This window comes from Cebus imitator, unplaced genomic scaffold, assembly GCF_001604975.1.
Source record: "Cebus imitator isolate Cc_AM_T3 unplaced genomic scaffold, Cebus_imitator-1.0 Scaffold179, whole genome shotgun sequence".
NCBI lineage: Eukaryota > Metazoa > Chordata > Mammalia > Primates > Cebidae > Cebus > Cebus imitator.
In genome coordinates, this window is record NW_016107494.1 from 1,713,597 (window position 1) to 1,732,110 (window position 18,514).

General features: G+C 38.6%; 1 protein-coding gene across 1 annotated transcript in view; it reads right to left on the reverse strand.

Annotated features, from left to right (window-relative positions):
- Nucleotides 1-18,514, reverse strand: part of KDM5A (lysine demethylase 5A) — a 99,666-nt gene that overhangs the window by 12,285 nt on the left and 68,867 nt on the right. Inside the window, exons 21-27 of the mRNA XM_037744554.1 lie at nucleotides 15,810-15,948; nucleotides 11,740-11,919; nucleotides 10,594-10,755; nucleotides 7,938-8,489; nucleotides 7,416-7,559; nucleotides 3,488-3,647; nucleotides 1,929-2,149 (exon numbers count right to left, since the gene is read on the reverse strand). Coding sequence (XP_037600482.1) covers nucleotides 1,929-2,149; nucleotides 3,488-3,647; nucleotides 7,416-7,559; nucleotides 7,938-8,489; nucleotides 10,594-10,755; nucleotides 11,740-11,919; nucleotides 15,810-15,948 — 1,558 coding nt within the window. The remainder of the gene's footprint in view (nucleotides 1-1,928; nucleotides 2,150-3,487; nucleotides 3,648-7,415; nucleotides 7,560-7,937; nucleotides 8,490-10,593; nucleotides 10,756-11,739; nucleotides 11,920-15,809; nucleotides 15,949-18,514) is intronic.

Below are 18,514 nucleotides of genomic sequence, written 5' to 3' on the forward strand. Positions count from 1 at the left end.
GCCTATAATCCCACCACTTTGGGAGGCTGAGGTGGTTGGATCACTTGAAGTCAGGAGTTTGAGACCAGCCTGGCCAACATGATGAAACCCTATCTCTACTAAACAAAAATTAGCTGGGTGTGGTGGCACATGCCTGTAGACCTAGTTACTTGGAAGGCTGAGGCAGGAGAACGGCTTGATCACAGGAGGCAGCAGTTGCAGTGAGCCAAGATCAAGCCATTTGCACTCCAGCCCGGGCAAGAGATGAGAGACTCTGTCTCAAAAAAAAAAAAAGATTTATGTTATTCTAAAGATATTTAAAAGACATTTTAAGAAGGCAAGTACACTATTCAATGAAGATAACAGTGGAAAATAATGACAAGTCTGAAATGAAATATTTAACTTATTTTCAGCTTAGTAGGAGAAAAAGGGCACAAAAAATTTCAGTGTTAACATATTAACACAGTCTGTAGCATCTCTGTTAGAGATGAAAACATACACAAAAAGCTAACTGTACTAAATTTTGTAGTAACTTTCAGGGTCTTCAGTTTATTACTAGTAAAGTATTAACCCAATTAATGAAAGTATTGGTGGTTATTTTTTGAAGTCAGAAAAACATAAAGCTGTATCCACGATCTCATTACAAAGAATATATAATGACTTTGCTGAGGGCCAGAAAACAGCTCATGCGACCAAGCCCAAAAAAAAAAAAAAAAATTGTCATTTTTGTTTTTAGCGTTTTAACATTGCTGCTAGTATGTGCCAACGTAATAAACATTTAAAATTTTCATATAAAAGTGTATCTAGTAACAGAAAGAATGGGAGGAGGCATCAGAGAAAGAATTACTGAAGAAACATAACATAAACTTAGTAAATTCCTTAAGAAAAAACATTTGAGAATTCATTTTGCTGTAGATTTGAGACTTGAAAATCTAAGAATCAGCAGAATCCAAAAGACTGGATTATAAGTGCTTTAACTCTATTACATCTTGAACAAGATATTTAACATCTTAATACTCTGTGCTTCCTTATCTGTAAAGAGGATTGCGTAAGATAATGAATGAGAAGAAAATGCTTTGCAGACTGGAAAACACTATCTAAATTAGGCTACCTAGATCTGACTTCCAAAACAAAAACAAACTATAGTATGCTAAATGTATCTGTCTCTACTATTGGTGATATGGTACCATTCCATTACATGGAAACAAGGAAACTAATAAAAGAATACTGGGAGTCAAATGGCAAAGTTAGAATCCAGGTCTCTATTTTTACTGGAGGTGTGACCTTAATTTTCTACCTCTCATACTTACTTTCTTCATATGCAGAATGGGTAAAATACTTGCTCTGTCTCTCCCTCCCCTACCTATCCCTCTTCAAGACAGTGGTGAGGACCAAATGGATATGGTATCATCATCGCATCAAATGAGCTCATGGAACTGCTATGTAAGTGTGTTATATGAATGTGGACTTTCTCTCCCACCCAGTCTACTTCTGTTTAACCATCCCTGTGCTTCTTTTTTATAGCCACTATATATTCTCCCCTAATTTTGGGCCCTCCAATAATGGGAGTCTGGGCTAAGGAGGTTGTTCTAAACTGGATGGTTATCAATCATGCCGTTTCCCGTCCCCTTCTTTTAAGCAGAAATGGCCTTTTTTCAACTTAGATACTACATAAAAGCTCAATAAAGAAAACCATAAGTCAGATCTCTGGTGTTTAACAACAAAAAAGACAGAAAGAAACAAAGAAAGACAGAGAGAGAAAGGGAAGAGGAAAGGGAAGGAAAGGAAACAGGAAGATAGCACAATTTCTTAGGCTGAAGTGGGAAAGTAAGCCAGCCAGATTACTGCTGTCAGCCATCCCTTTGCTAACATTTATGATACTGATACCTCTGAGAAACCCAGGCATTCTAGTTTTAAAATGACTGTTTAAATAAGCATAAAATCCATACCTCCATGATATGTAAGAATCTGTCTTCGGAGGGTGGGTGTGTGGCCTGCAAAATCCGCCATATGTGTTGAGTCTCATCCAGAGATACTTCCAGGAGATCTCCAACCATCATAAGTTCTTCCAGTTGGGCCTTAGCTCCAGGTGACAACTCCAGCACTGGAGGTTCCAAACTTCGGGGCACCAAAGGGCTCTTCCGAGGTTGTTTCCTTGGGGTGCTGGAACCTTTTCCAAAAAAATACCATAAAACAAAAAAAAAAAAAAAAAAAAATCAAACTAAGGAAAAACATGCTTTCAAAGTAAATACTTAAAATAGCCCCCATTCCCCAATACTAACTTCAGATATATGGATTCATTGTATCAGTATAAAAATGTAAACAGAATTAGAAACAAATACGGACCAAAAGGATGAACAATTCCAGGCCCTACTCTTAAAAAATGGTTTAGGGTTATTAATAAAAAGCAGTTCTTTCAGCTGGGTGCAGTGGCTGTCACACCTGTAATTCCAGCACTTTGGGAGACCAAGGTGGATGGATCACCTGAGATCAGGAGTTCGAAACCAGCCTGACCAACACAGTGAAACTCCATCTCTACTAAAAATACAAAAATTAGCAGAGCATGGTGGGGCATGCCTGTAATCCCCCCTGCTCGGGAGACTGAGGCCGGAGAATTGCTTCAACCCAGGAGGGGGAGGATGCAATGAGCCGAGATCTCACCATTGCACTCCATCCAGCCTGGGCAACGAGAGAAAATCCATCTCAAAAAAAAAAAAAAAACAAAACAATGGTTCTTTATCCTGAATGTTAATCTCTATTGAGTCTTTACCATGTGGCAAGAGGAGTAGGGAACCAGAATCTCTCCATTTTAGAGTATACCAAAAGATTAAGCAATTAAAAAAGCATTTGGCTGCCATATATATATATATACATATATATATACACATATATATATATACATATATATATACACATATATATATATACATATATATATACATATATATATATATATCTCCTTCTAATCAACAGACAATAATACACCGTTCCATAAAATCCTGAATTTTATTATAAAGAGATAAACACCCTCCATCTTCCAGAGCTGCGACCTAAAGTAATGTGACTTGTTTTCGGTGAGGGAGAGAAAAATGAACATCATAGAGAAAATCACCCTCCAAGGAAAGGAAGAACTTTCTAACAATTAAAGTTATCCAAAACCAGAATAAATATTCTTAAAAAGCAGTAGTTACTCAACCCCTGATAATGACCAAATAGAAGGTAAAGGACTACCTACCCAGAATTTTCTAGAACTGAGGCCTGGGACTAGACAGCCCCTAAAGTTCTAATTAGGACTCTATAATTCCATGTACGTTTCAGGTTCTGAAGACAGAAAATGCAAATAGGAGACTGGCTTTTCCTAAGGAAAATAGCATTTTCAGGTTCCATTAGCATTTCATGGCCGAGAACTGTATTCCACTCAAAAGGGATTCACAGTCTTGATTAACATAACGTTTTTTCTCACCAGTTTTAGGTTTATCTTCCCCACAGTTTTTTAAAGGAGTAATACCTTGAGAACAACTCTTAGAAGCAGAAGAATAAGCATGCTCTGCACAAAATGAAGGTGCTGTCCACATGTGAGTCACCACCTCCTCAGATTTGATGGGAATTTCTTCATCACAAAAAAGATTGGGTTCAAGACTACTAGAGGACTTCACACTAGCTGTGTCCTGAAGAAGAAACAAAGAGAAGTATTCAGAATTAGAGTCATTTAACTTATTTTACAAGTCCCAAAATGGAGGCTTGTTTCAAGTTAAAGCTTCTAATATACTAAATATGAGATTAAAATTAAATATCTTATGTTAAATAAGATAGAAAATGTCAACTGGGGAGAAAAACGGTAATTGTGGCAGGCCAGGTCTCCATTAGTAACCAAAGAAGTTTCCACTAACACATTACCATAATTTTGATGAATGTGCAAGTTAAACAGGAATGACTGCAAAAATGTGACAACAAACCCATTAAGCTATCACCTGGGTTTTCTGAGACTCTAAAGCCTGATAAAATTATGAAGGCATTCTTACACACACCTTGTACCAGGGCCCACTTAAGATTAAGAAATTTTTCCAAGTCTCTAGAGAAAGCTTTCCAGAGCCTGGACCCTACCCAAAGATGCGATACAGTTTGAATGAGACACTCTAGCTTGTAGGTGCACTCCCACACATAGGCACAGAGTTTAGAATGAATACAAGCTTTGAAAAAGACTTGTAACTTTGCATTGGTTTGGTGAGTTACTCCATAACCAGCTGTAGAAATAAATTCCCTTCTTTCTCAGTCAGTCTGCATCTCCTTACTGGACTGCGAGAACAAGCAGCTGGACCTCGACCTGTCCAGGAATATAATGACCACAGATTCAGGCCAAAAGAGAGTGTTAAGGTCAAAAACAACCCATAAAGATAATAAACCTACAAAAAAAATTACTATTAAGTAATTTACCTTCTATAGTCTACAACCTGAAAAACTCCTATACCAACAAGTTAAGGAGTGGAAGATAAATTTAGATGTGGCAGCTTAAGGACACAAACCATTCACTCCTCTCTAAGGGTTTTCAAACCTAGAATCTTGCCAATTGCTCTTACTTAATACAAGTATATGTCTGACTGACAATATACAGATTATAATAAGTCTTCCTGTAATGCCATCAGTAGATTCTTGGAAGCTGACTTTAAGCAAAAGGAAGCACAGCAGCAGGTCCTTGAATAAAGCAGGTCCTTGTTTTCATTTCAATGTAACAATGATGGGGGTAAAAATAATTTCAGCGTGCAGATCAGCTCCGTGCTGCTTGTTAATCTCATTGTTTCTCACTTAAAGTCTTTGGAATGTTAAGTGAACTCTGATTAGGTCTCAGATGATTCTCCTTGAAGTTAGTTTCCCACAACCTCACCCACACAGACACAATCCCAAAAAATCAAGGACAGACTTTGCTTCATTAAATATCTACCTCGTAAGTAATAATTTTCTGGATGATAACTAAGGTAAAACGGCTGATTTTAGCTTACTAATTAATTACCTACTCCTCCTCCTAAACCAAGAGGGGGCTCTTCCTCAAGCAAAATATACTAAGTTCAAAGTATTTTAAGTATGAATTTATGGTCAAAACAGAGGGCATCACACAAAGGAAAACACCACCAAGCCAAATGCAAATAAACTGGCAAATAAAATTTTCATTATACAATAATTGCTTGTTCTATGGGAAAATGCTCAAGAGGATAGGTTTTTTTGTTGTTTTTTTTTTTTTTTTCATTCAAAGACATCAACATCAAAGTAAATTTTCAGGGGTACAGCTCAGTGGTAGAGCATTTGACTGCAAAGTAAATCTGACCTTGAATTACTGTTAAGTCTTTACACCATTCTTCTCTTCTCAGCTGTCAAATACATTGTTAACACTAGATAATCCATAATCTTATTTTTCTACCCTGCCAACACCTACTACCAAAGAGAAGGTAAGCTAAGATTCTCATATAAATTCTGCCAAAAAAAGACTACTCCATACAACCATATAAAACTACAGTTGTGATCCCTAGCCCTGAAAATCATGGAATACTCGTGATGTTTTCATAGGTTCCAAGTCTTTTTTTCGAGCAAAGCCCATCATGTTAAGCAATTCTACAGGAGTGGTTGATACTTACTGTGCTAGAAAGTAACCACCAAAAATATCAAAGGCCTCTAACTAGGGTAAATGGGTGATTCTAGTATTCAAGCAAAACGCTAATTATGCTTGGCATGGGTTGCATTCCTTTTCAGCTGCTCCTAGTTATCCTATATACAACTTTGTAAACAAAGACGGTCATTAACTTCTGGATAACAAGGTGCTTAAGAAGATTATTTGAATAGGCTAATTCACGGTGCAACTGTTCTCAAGTCTTGGATCCATTTTTATCTTGAGAAAAAGTATTTTCCTACAGAAGAATCTACAAGCGTCTATGATGGATGCTTTTCATTTTACATCCCAGGAGTTTTAATGCTGATGAAATTAATGAGCACTACCCAGCTGATCTGCAACCTGAAGAGACAAAAGATAGTGACAGGGTAGGGAAAGGATCTCCCCTTGTTATTTGGAGGCAGCATTTTATATCAGAGTAGGAGGAATTCTCAGGTCACAAGCATAGATTCTAAACAAAGCAACTAAGAATTATATAAAACAAATCAATGGATTGACTGTAAATCTGGCATGGTCTCTGCCTAGATCACGTTATTACTAGGTTAAAAAGCAAAGGACCTGCCCCTGACACAAAGTGATAACAAAAGGCCAACTGGATCCAACACAAAACAAACTCGTCAAAACCTTCTCTTCACCACCAGTGAGGTGTCATTATCAAAATAATCACACTGATAGTAAATAGTTTGTTGTATCTGCAACTGGAACTCAGCAAATTCTAACCTGGGCCCAAGTATTATATTACCCATCTCTGAATATGACATTCTGTCTAGCACCATCCAGACAACAAAGCAGAGCAAAAGACTCATAGTCTAGCTAGAATGGAATTTTTTTTTTTTTTTTTTTGACACAAGGTCTTGTTCTGCTGCCCAGGCTGGTGCAACCACGGCTCACTGCAGCCTCAGCCTCCTACGCTCAAAGCAATCCTCCCACTTTAGCCTCCCAAGTAGCTGGGACTACAAGCACATGCTACCACACCCAATTAATTTTTGTATTTTTTATAGAGATGGGGGTCTCACTATGTTGCCCAGGCTGGTCTCAAACGATACTCCCACCTCAGTCTCCCCTAAAGTGTTGGGATTACAGGCATGAGTCTTCAGACCAAGCCTAGAATGGAATTCTTAAAATTTAACTGTATACAGACTTTAACAACTCAAAGAATAAAAAAAAACTGAAATTGACCATGAAGCTTTACATAACTTAATGCATTGTTTTTCTAGTTCCTCTATGCGATAAGGAGTTATGAGGAAAACAAATACAGATCTTTTTAAAATTCTATTTTCTAAAAATTGTTGTTTCAGGCCAGGTGCAGTGGCTCATGCCTGTAATCCCAGCATTTTGGGAAGCTAAGGTGGGCAAGATCACTTCAGGTCAGGAGTTCAAGACCAGCCTGGCCAACATGGTGAAACTCCATCTCTACTAAAAATAAAAAATTAGCCAGGCAGTGGTGGCACACACCTGTAATCCCAGCTACTTAGAAGGCTGAGGCACAAAAATTGCTTGAAGCCAGGAAGTGGAGGTTGTAGTGAGCGGAGATTGCGCCGCTACATTCCAGCCTGGGTGACAGAGACTCCATTTCAAAAAAAAAAAAAAAAAAGTTTCAGCAACCTGTATTTTTTTGAGTTTTGAAAAAAATGCTATGACTATAAACTCAAAACAAATAGATGTCTAGTTTTCTCTTTCACTTTCAGGCCTCAAACATTGCCATTCAATAGTTTTTTTTTTTTTAAACAAACCCAGTGATCCAGTATGTACCCACACAGCCTGTCCATGTAATTACCTTCATGTCATAGCCATATGTCTCTCGAATGTCTTCATCAGAATCTGTTTCTTCGTCGTCATAGTCCATTGTTTGTCGAGGAGAAGATGACACACTGCTTACCACGCGGTTAAAAGCAGACTGCTGGAAACTAGGTAAGTGTCCCTAAACAACAGATAATTCCAAGATGAACAGCATGACATGTTTATAATTATGTAATTAAGGGTAATTAAGGTGTGCTTAAGTTCACCAAAATGTAGTGAATAAGCAAAGTGGCTAACAGAGTTCTTCAACAGTTAGTAGAAATCAAATTATTTGATTATGATGCCAAAGTCCACCTGGATGATAGTCCCAGAAATATTTCACTAAGTATGTATCCCAAAAAACGTGCTATGGTGTATGCTGAAGGAGAATGCAACGGATAATATAATTGCTGACAAGTTACTGTTATTTTCCTAATCAAATAAGACAGATTCGATTTACTGTTTACACACTGACATATTATCCCATGAAATAGAAAAAGAATGTAAATCCTAAACTTGCCTGTAAGTCTGGATTGGCAGCTGCTTTTTGGAGTTCTGCACTGATGATCTTTTCAGTTTTTTCTCGAGCTGCCTGTTCCACCATACGCTGGCTCAACACAGACAGTTTGGCCAGAGCAGAGGATAGTTCATCTGTGGCTAGAGCCTGCCGTGCTCTATCTTGCCAACTCATAGCACGTTCTGTCAAACACTGTAGGGCCTCTCCTTCAGGCAACCGTACAGGCAACTTCTGAAGGGATACCAGGAGTGACAGAATAGTCTCTAGCCTGGGCCTTCGAGACCGCATACAAAGAGGGCAAAGGAATTTTACTTCTTTAGCTTGCCAGCTGGATCCTTTTTTTTGGGAACTTGATTTAGGGAGAGGAACACAGCTGTTATGGAACCAGTCTTTGCAGAGCTCACACTGTAGCATAAACCCACTGGCTGTCTTACGGCAAATGCAAAATTTTACTTCTTCTATGCGGTCCACCATGGTCATCTTGGCTAGGTTGACTGCTCTGAGGGAATGCATGGCTTCAATCTCTTTTTGCTCCCGTTCTTTAAAAACTGCCACCTGTACAAGACAAACATTTAATTAAAAAGAGTCACTGCAATATACCCCCAAAATACCAAATCCTCAAGGCTGTGGGATCTTTCTCCAAGTTATCAGTTATAAACAGTTTCCTAAAATGTGGGGCCCCTAGCAGTTTCCATGCAAACATTGCTCAGCTGTGAAATGGGCAAAGTGCTGTCATATTTGATCATGTACATCAGTACAGTACTTTGGCCTCTTCTGTAGGGTGCAGTAGAAAGATAGGATGCCTTGAAATCAAGCAACCTGGGCACAAAGCCTGGCTCTTGTACTTTTAGACTGTTAATATGGGAAACAAGTTTCAGAAACTCTGTTTTCTGAAAAATAAGGATACTACCAACCGTATTTTGCTGTTTTACGGATTAAATAAGATAACATATGAAAGTGCCTAACCTGATACCTTGTACAAGGTAAACACTCAATAAAGTATTAGTTTCCCATCCCCTCATAATTCATTCCCTGGGGCAAGTCCTATACAAATTAATTTATTTCTCTATAGAAGTCCTCTTCATGTGTGAGTAGAATAGCGAAACCTGATGGTCAACTACAACAATAGAGTTTTATGAAACTCATTTTAACAAAGTAAATAAAGGCAAACAAATTTAATCAATTATCAATACTGTCAGTACATTTTTTTCTTAAGCTCCTAACAGCTTTGAAACAATTTTGAAATAATGTCCAGTCCCACTTGTCTAGCAAGACTGACTTGTTAGGCAGGCTCTCTAATCAGAGATCATTTTCACTGGCTTCAAAATAAGATCATTTGCATGCAGAAAGAGCTATATCATATGCAATTCCCTACTTTTATGTATTGTCCAGATTAATACTTATTCTCTCTCTACTTTCTCAGGCTCCTAGTAATCTTAACACATTCCTCCTATCCTCCAAAAAAGTGTAATTCTCACCAACTACAGATATTTTAATACTCATTAAGAGAAGGAAATCAGTAACCTTGTATAATTCCTTTGAAAGGCACAACAGTAGTTAGAGTCACAAAATGTTTATATTAAATTCTAACCCAGTAATTATATTCCTAAGAGTCAAGTCTAGGAAATTTAAAAGAAGGAAAAGGTGGTCAGGTGCAGTGGCTCACGCCTGTAATCTCAGCACTTTGGGAGGCCGAGGCGAGTGGATCACAAGGTCAGGAGTTGAAGATAAGTCTGGCCAATATGGTGAAACATCGTCTCTATTAAAAATACAAAAAAAATAACCAGGCATGATAGTGTACGCCTGTGGTTCCAGCTACTCCAGAGGCTGAGGCAGGAGAGTCGCTTGAACCTGGAAGGTGAAGGCTGCAGTGAGCCGAGATCGCACCACTGCACTCCAGCCTGGCAAACAGAGCGAGACTCTGTCTCAAAAAAAAAAAAAAGAAGGAAAAGGTTAAACAAAGAAGTTCATTTTATTACTTATAATAAGAAACTTAGTAACAGGCAAAATGCTCAAAATTAGAAAACTACAGCAGGTCCTCAAATAATATCTTTATGTTCAGTGTGATTTCATTATAACACTGATGAGAAAAAAAATCAATTCCTGGCCAATGCCACTGTCACTCACTAATTTACCAAAAATTGGATAATCATCTTATTTTTATTACTCTTTTTTAATGTATGTTTAGCTCAAATTTTTTCAATGTTTAATGTCAGAAGTGTTTGGGGTCTTTATTTAAAAGTCTGATGTTTTTGTGACCAGAAATAAGCTGCAGGAACTTAACTCTTGTATATCTCAATCTGTAGCAAAATTGGTTTCATTATACATTGCTTTGCTTAAAGTTGCAGTGCAAGAAGCTGTTGATTGAGGACTTACTGTACTCAGCTAACTACAGACAACAACTTGATGGAACAGTAGACAACAATTAAACAACAATAAAGAACAGAAGTATGGAAAAGACAATTTTGGGAAAAGAGCAGAATACTGAACTTTTTGTATACCTTAGTGATAAATATCTTTAATGTGAAATACATAAAAAATCATAAAGCCAAAGTATAAAAAAATAAAAAGCTAAAAACATAAAAACAGCGAGTCTGCTAATATCATTACAGAGTTTCATATTCACCAAGCAAACTCAAGACACTAAGTAATTTCTTACCACCATGGCTGTATCTCTTGTTTCCTCCAATCCTTCTTCCAGATCACTCAGAGGCTCCAGGTCCAGATCCTTTTCTTTTTCTTTTTCTATTAGTTCTTTCACTTTTTTCCTCCTATTTTTGCCACTCCCATATACGCCAATGTCAGTCCGGGGGCTCAGCACCTACAAAAATAAAACCAACATTATATACTCTGGTTTTTAAAAAAATCTTAAAAGTAAAAATAATAAAGGAACCATTTACTGACCATTCAACCGTGTCCCAGGCACTTTAAGAAATTTATACACATGTGATCTAATTCATTCCTCACAACAACCCCATGTAGTAGCTATTAGTATCTACATTTTATAAACAAGAAAAACTGATGATAAACAACAGAAACTGATGCTCTCAAAGGAAATAACTGCCCAAGAACACAGGGTTAGCAATTAAGGAGTCTGTTCTCAAACCTGGAAGGATCTTTATTCCAAAGCCTTTGCTCTTAACTACTATTTTAAACTGCTCAAGATGAAAGGAATCATGAATATATAAATTTGTGCTTTGGAGAATTAAGATCTTTCAACAATAGGCTGGACGTGGTGGCTCACACGTGTAAGCCACTCCCAGCACTTTGGGAGACTGAGGCAGGCAGATCACTTGAACCCAAAGGAGTTTGAGACCAGCCCGGGCAACATGGCGAAATCCCATCCCCACTAAAAATACAAAAAATTAGCCAGGCATGGTGGTGCACACTTGTAGTCCCAGACACTTGGGAGGGTGAGGTGGGAGGATCACTTGAGCCCAGAAGGCAGTGAGCCGAGACTGCAGTGAGCCGAGATTGCACTACTGCACTCCAGTCTGGGTGACAGGGCAAGACCCTGTCTCAAAAAACCAAAAGAAAAAAAAATTTAAAAAAAAACGGAAAGAAAAAAAAAGGTCTCGATAACTATAGAGTCCAATAACAATCCAAGGCCAACTGTTTTTTCTAGGGCCAGCACAAGATTAACTAGAAATGAATCTGCTCAAGGCTCCAGATTCAAGTCAACATCTGATATTACCTAATGAGAATCACTTGTATAATGGCAATCAAATAAACTGAAAATAACCCTCATCAATACTATTACTACTTAAATTATCAGCTGCTTATGAGAATGTTGAAGCTCATGTACCTGTAACAACGTATGGCTAGAATTCTTCTTAAGAAAGGTCCGCCCAGTCCGTTCTCTCCATGCTCGTGCCGCTGCTACCTGTGATTCCACTTGCGGCAGTGCTTCAAGACGCACAGGGATAGGGCGTCCTTTTGCAGACAAGCTCTCAAGCTGCTCCAAATAAGCATAGTTGCTGCCACTCTGAAAAACCAAAGTAAATTCTCACAATTTGAGTTCTCTTATGGGGTCTGGCAATATACTGTTGAAAGATCTTACAAAGTTTAGTGTTAGCTCTTTTATTAAATATCATTCTTTAAATGTAATTCCATCTCTTGAATAAATATAACTTCCAATGCCCTATTTTTCAGAGTTTGTCTAAATTCTTTTTTTAATCAACATGTCATCAATGATTTTATTTATTAATTAATGAGAGAAACAGTAGATATAAAAACCAGTTCAAAGGACAATCTAAAGCACAGACATATATAAATGCAGTTAGCAAGCCAGGTGTGGTGGCTCACACCTGTAATCCCAGGACTCTGGGAGGCTGAGGTGGGCAGATCACCTGAGGTCAGGAGATCAAGACAAGCCTGGCGAACACGGTGATATCCTATCTCTACTAAAAATACAAAAATTAGCTGGGTATAGTGGCACATGCCTGTAATCCCAGCTACTCAAGAGGCTGAGGCAGTAGAACTGCTTGAACTCAGGAGGCAGAGGTTACAGTGAGCCGAGATCATGTCACTGCACTCCAGCCTGAGCAACTGAGCAAGACTGTGTCTCAGAGATAGATAAATAGATAGATAGATAGATAGATAGACAGACAGATAAACACACAGGAATAAGAAAATACATTTATTAATAGATAGAAATAAGTGTTTAATATCATATAGGAAAATTGAATCTTTTTCTACAATGTGTAAATTATACAAATTTAATTGCCTTTCTATGAACATAATTTATTTGCATTGCTATCTTTTTCTTTTTAAACAACTGGGTAGAGTTGTAAAATAGGCTGGCCAAAGAAAATCTGAGGCACACATCCCTAGAATCAGATAATCCTGGAGAGTTTACTAGACAACATCCAATATTCCACTGAAAGGATACTTAATCTTTTTGCCAATTTCAAAGTCTTTCACAATTTTTCCAACTAAAAGCAATATTTCAGTTCTGGTAACCACCTCCATTTTATCTCATATAAACAGAAATAAGAATAAATATTTTCCTTCCAAGTTCACAGTGTTTTAATTTTCCATGTAATGAAATCATTATTATTTTATAGAATATCTACATTGTATTCCAGTGTAAGGATATTCCCAACATATTAACTGACACATTTGCCTATAAATTCATTTTGAAAGATAACTGAACCATGGCAAAAAATAAACATGCAAGAAGCTTATGAATTTTTGGTTGAGTGCAGTGGCTTATGCCTATAATCTCCTCTGGGAGGAGGCCAGGAGTCAAGACCAACCTGGCCAACATGGCAACAACTTGTCTCTACTAAGAATACAAAAATCACCTGGGCATAGTGGTGCACATCTGTAATCTCAGCTACTCGGGAGGCTGAGGCATGAGAACTGCTTGAACCCAGGCGGAAGAGGAGGAAGTTGCAGTGAGCTAAGATCTAACCTGGGCAACAGAGCAAGACTCTCACCAAAAAAGAAAAAAACTTATGCTTGTTTAAAGAGGGTAAGGAAGTGGCTCTAGTCCTATAAGATTTTAAAATGATATAATTAAGCTACTACAATACCAAGATAAAAACAGATAACTAAGTAGAATAGAAAATAAGCTCATATAAAGAAATATGACATTTACTATTATTCTTTCTTGTGGCCCATTATAGCCATTTGACTACAGAACACCTGGCTAAGCCTAGACATAGCCTGCTCCCAAGCCATGCAGCCTAAAGAAAAGTCTGCCAAACAACAAAACCTGGCCACTTACTTACAGCCTACAAGTCAGTATTCCCACTGAAGGGAAGTGCCTGGTAAAGAAACAGCCCTTTGAAATTACAGAGGAAACACATGATAGCTACCTATACTTGTTGACTTAGTCCTTCAATCATAAATAAAACCGCCAATTAAAGACTCTCAGACATTTGAAGACAGCAACTACTGCCTGAACCAGGTCAAAGACGCAACAAACACAGAAGCTGTCCTGATAAAGACAGAAATAATTTGGCCAGGTGTGGTGGTTCACACATGTAATTCCACCACTTTGGTAGGCTGAGGCAGGTGGATCACCTGAGGTCAGGAGTTTGCGACCCAGCCTGGTCAACAGAATGAAACCTCAACTTTACTAAAAATACAAAAAATTAGCCAGGCGTGGTGGTAGGTGCCTGTAATCCCAGCTGCTGGGGAGGCTGAGGCAGGAGAATCGCTTGAACTTGGAAGATGGAGGTTGCAATGAGCTGAGATCAAGCCACTGCACTCCAGCCCGGGCAACAAGACCAAAATTCCGTCTCAAAAAAAAAAAAAAAAAAAAAAAAAAAAACAAACAGAAGAGAAACACTGGCAGCTAGGCAGGTCCCAGAAAAAGTCAACTGAAAAGACAGTAAAAGAGAAGTCATTAGAATTTGACACCAACGCCAGGCGCGGTGGTTCACACCTGTAATCCCAACATTTTGGGAGGCTGAGGCAGGCGATCATTTGAGGTCAGGAGTTCAAGACCAGCCTGGCCAGCATGGTGAAACCCCATCTTTACTAAAATACAAAAATTAGCTGGGCTTGGTGGTGCACACTTGTCGTCTTAGGTACTTGGGAAGCTGAGGCAGAAGAATTGCTTGAACCCTGGAGGCAGAGGTTGCAGTGAGCTGAGATCACACCACTGCACTCCAGCCTGAGCGACAGAGCAATACTCCATCTCAAAAAAAAAAAAAAAAAAATTCAAGTACACTTTTATCTCTACCTAGCACTTACTTCATTCTGTTTTAAATTACACATGTGTAAAATATGTCTCTCCAACTAGAAAATATATATTTGGAAGACTCTAGTTTTATACCCTATTTTATGCCACAAGTCCTATTTTTATACGCTTCCCTTACATGCCTGCTCCCAAACACATAGAACAGTACCAAGAGTACTGTGGTGCTCAGTAAATGTTAATTTCATTTTCTTTTTCTGCCTCTTATTTTAAAAGTAATTCATGCACACAGAAAAAAAATTTGAAGAATACCGTAGGTAACAAATTCCCTACTGCTAAAGAGTTAAATAACTAATTCCATCATTTTTCATAGCAAGGAGTCAATAAAAACAAGTAATATTGGCCAGGCACAGTGGCTCACGCCTGTAATCACAACACTCTGGGAGGCCGAGATGGGCGGATCACAAGGTCAGGAAATCGAGACCATCCTGGCCAATATGGTGAAACCCGTCTCTACTGAAAATACAAAAATTAGCTGGGCGTGGTGGCATGTGCCTGTAACCCCAGCTACTTGAGGGCTCAGGCAGATGAATGCAGGAACCAGGGAGTGGGAGGCTGCAGTGAGCCGAGATTGTACCACTGCATTCCAGCCTGGCAACAGTGTGAGACTTTATCTCAAAAAAAAGCAAAACAACCAAAAAAAAAAAGTAATATTTAAGAAGGTAATAATTATTCTGATTTATAAAATCACATAGAAGAGTAAGTAAACTTCACTAGAATTATATGTGCTCCTCAACTTATAATGGAGTTATGTCCCCATCCTAAGTTGAAAATATCATAAGTTGAAAATGCATTTAATAAAACTAACATAACAAACATAGCTTAGCCTAACCTTAGCCTAGCCCACCTTAAAGGTGCTCAGAACACTTACATCAGCATGGCTGACTGGGAGCTGTGGCTCAATGCTGCTGCCCAGCATTGTGAGAGAGTGTCATATCACATATTGCTAGCCTGGCAAAAGATCAAAATTCAAAATTCAAAACACAGTTTCTACTAAATGTATATCACTTTCACACCATCATAAAGTAAAAAAAAAAAAAAATCACAAGTCAATCTACATTAGGGAACATTTGTATTATGATTATTCTATTCTAAAGAATTAAAAGTTTAGTAATCTATGAAACAGGCATTAGCTGATAGGTGGGATAATCCAAGAGCCTCCTTACCTGAATAGCTTCCACTTTAGCTGTCCATTCTCGAGCCTTTTGTAAGGCTTCTTTCAAGGACAACACATTGGGTAGAAAGGCTGGAATGTTCTTGGCTTCATTCACAATGCTTTCTAAACTTGCCACACTGTGCCGTGGTCTAAAAGAACAATAAAAACAGAGTGGGATGCATGAGAAATTAACATTTAAATAACATTTCAGAATGTGTAGAGAATTTCATATACATGACTTCCCTGAAATCTTACCACAATCCTACAAGAGAGGCAAAGCAGCTAGTATCTTTCTTTTCCATCTTATAGATAAGAAAACTTTATAGATATGAAAATGTATAAACATAAGTTTATAATAAAATAAAATATAAACATTTTACAGATAAGAAAACTTTAAATCAAAGAAGGTAAGTTATCTTCCCCTGCCAGTTAGTGTAATAAAGGACACATCTGAAATACTGATTCAGAATGAGGGTCAGATCCATGCTCCTTTTACTACAATAGACTGCCTCTACTTCTCTATAGTATCTGAAACTGTCAGAGAGCACATTTGATAGCAATGTAGAAAACAATACACTAGAAATCCATTAATGCTGACTACATATATTTACTTAACTACATTCATTAACACTAGTTACACAAAGATGAATTAAGCATAGACCTTATTCTCAATGAATCACAATAAAAGATAAGAATTATACTTCTACTGGGAACTAAAACCAAATAACTATAAACTCACTGTTATGGGAGGCAGTGATTAATTCTGCCCAGGAGAGAAAGGCTTTGAAGTAGGCCTTAAATTAGTATGATTCTGTCAAATGAAAAGTTAAATAAGTTAAAGAAACCAGGAATATAATTAACAAAGGCATGGAGACACACTTAAAAAGCAGTTCCTAGTTCAGTTTGCAATTAGAGGGTGATGTGGAGGATTGGAGGCAGGGGATGGGTGGACAAAGAGTGGGGCAGGAAAAAGGAATTTGGCAGGGAGAAAGATGCAGAGTCCTAAGAGCCATGGACTTCATTATGCAAAGCAATGAGAAGCTACTGAAGTGGGAATCATTCGTCATCCACAAATCCTACTATGTGTTAGGCACTGTTCTAGGTCCTGGAAATTGCTCATGAGCAAGAGTGATAGTCCCTGTCTCAAGAAACCTTTCATTTATTTATTTTTTGAGTCTTGCTGTCACCCAGGCTTAAGTGCAGTGACACAATCTCAGCTCACCGCAACCTCTGCCTCCTGGGTTCAAACAACTCTCATGTCTCAGCCCCGCTAGCAGCTGGGACTACAGGCATGCACCACCTTGCCCAGCCAATTTTTTGTATTTTTAGTAGAAATGTGGTTTTGCCATGTTGGCCAGGCTGGTCTCGAGCTCCTGGGCTCAAGCAATCCACCCTCTTCAACCTCCCAAAATGCTGTGATTACAGGGGTGAGCCACTGTGCCCAGCCTCAGGAAACTTTTTTAATCTTATGAAGATTAATAAAAAGTTTATGATGCACTGTGATTAGTGTAATGACAAAGGAAAGTAAAGGCGCTATTAGAATATATAGTAGGAGAGGTTGGGCATGGTGGCTCACGTCTGTAATCCCAGCACTTTGGGAGGCCAAGGTGGGTGGATCACAAGGTCAAGAGATCGAGACCATCCTGGTCAACATGGTGAAATCCCGTCCCTACTAAAACTACAAAAATTAGCCTGGCGTGGTGGCACCCGCCTGCAGTCCCAGCTACTCGGGAGGCTAAGGCGGAAGGATCACTTGAACCCAGGAGGTGGAGGTTGCAGTGAGCTAAGACTGAGCCACTGCGCTCCAGCCTAGCGACAGAGCAAGACTCCGTCTCAAAAAGGAAAAAAAAAAATTATATATTTATAATAGGAGAACCTAATTTACTTGGAGGGAAAGAAGACTTCCCAAATGTGACGTCTAAGCTTTCTCATCCTTTCTGAGTAAAGCTGGGGCCAGGGGGAGGGTAGGGTTGGTGGAGGTATACAGGGGATGGACTGAAATAAGAGTGTTCCACAGGAGAATATAATAAACATGCACAAAGATGCAGAGAAAGAACACAGACGTTTGAGGAACTGGGAGGAAAGATCACATTTTGAACATAGAATACAAAAAGAAGAATGGCAAGAGAGAAGACTAGATACATAATTAAGCAAGAGGCTAGATGACAGATAGCCTTACAAATCAGGTTAGGGAATTTGGACTTCATCCTGAGGGCAAGAGAAAACGAGAGAAGGCTTTAAGTAAGGGAGTCAAAGTTACACCTGTATTTTAACAAAATACTTGTGGTAGTATAGAAAATGAATCACAGAGGAGTAAGACTAGACAGAATCTGCTGCTGTGATCTAGGCTAGCTACGATGCAGCCTAAGCGGAATAAGAGAAAAAGAAGAAACAATCCTACAAGCAGTCCAAGTGAAAAGATTCTTTTCAAAACAGCAGAGAGCATAATATGTCCAAAGTACTAAGATAAAATAATCGTCAACCAGTAATTTTACACCTAATGCAAAAAGGTCCTTCAGGAATGCGGGTAAGGCCAGGTGTGGTGCTTCATGCTGTAATCCCAGGACTTTGGGAGGCCAATCACGAGGTCAGGAGTTCGAGACCAGCCTGGTCAACATGATGAAACCCTGTCTCTATTAAAAATACAAAAAATTAACTGGACATGGTGGCAAGCGCCTGTAATCCTCGCTACTTGGGAGGCTGAGGCAGGAAAAT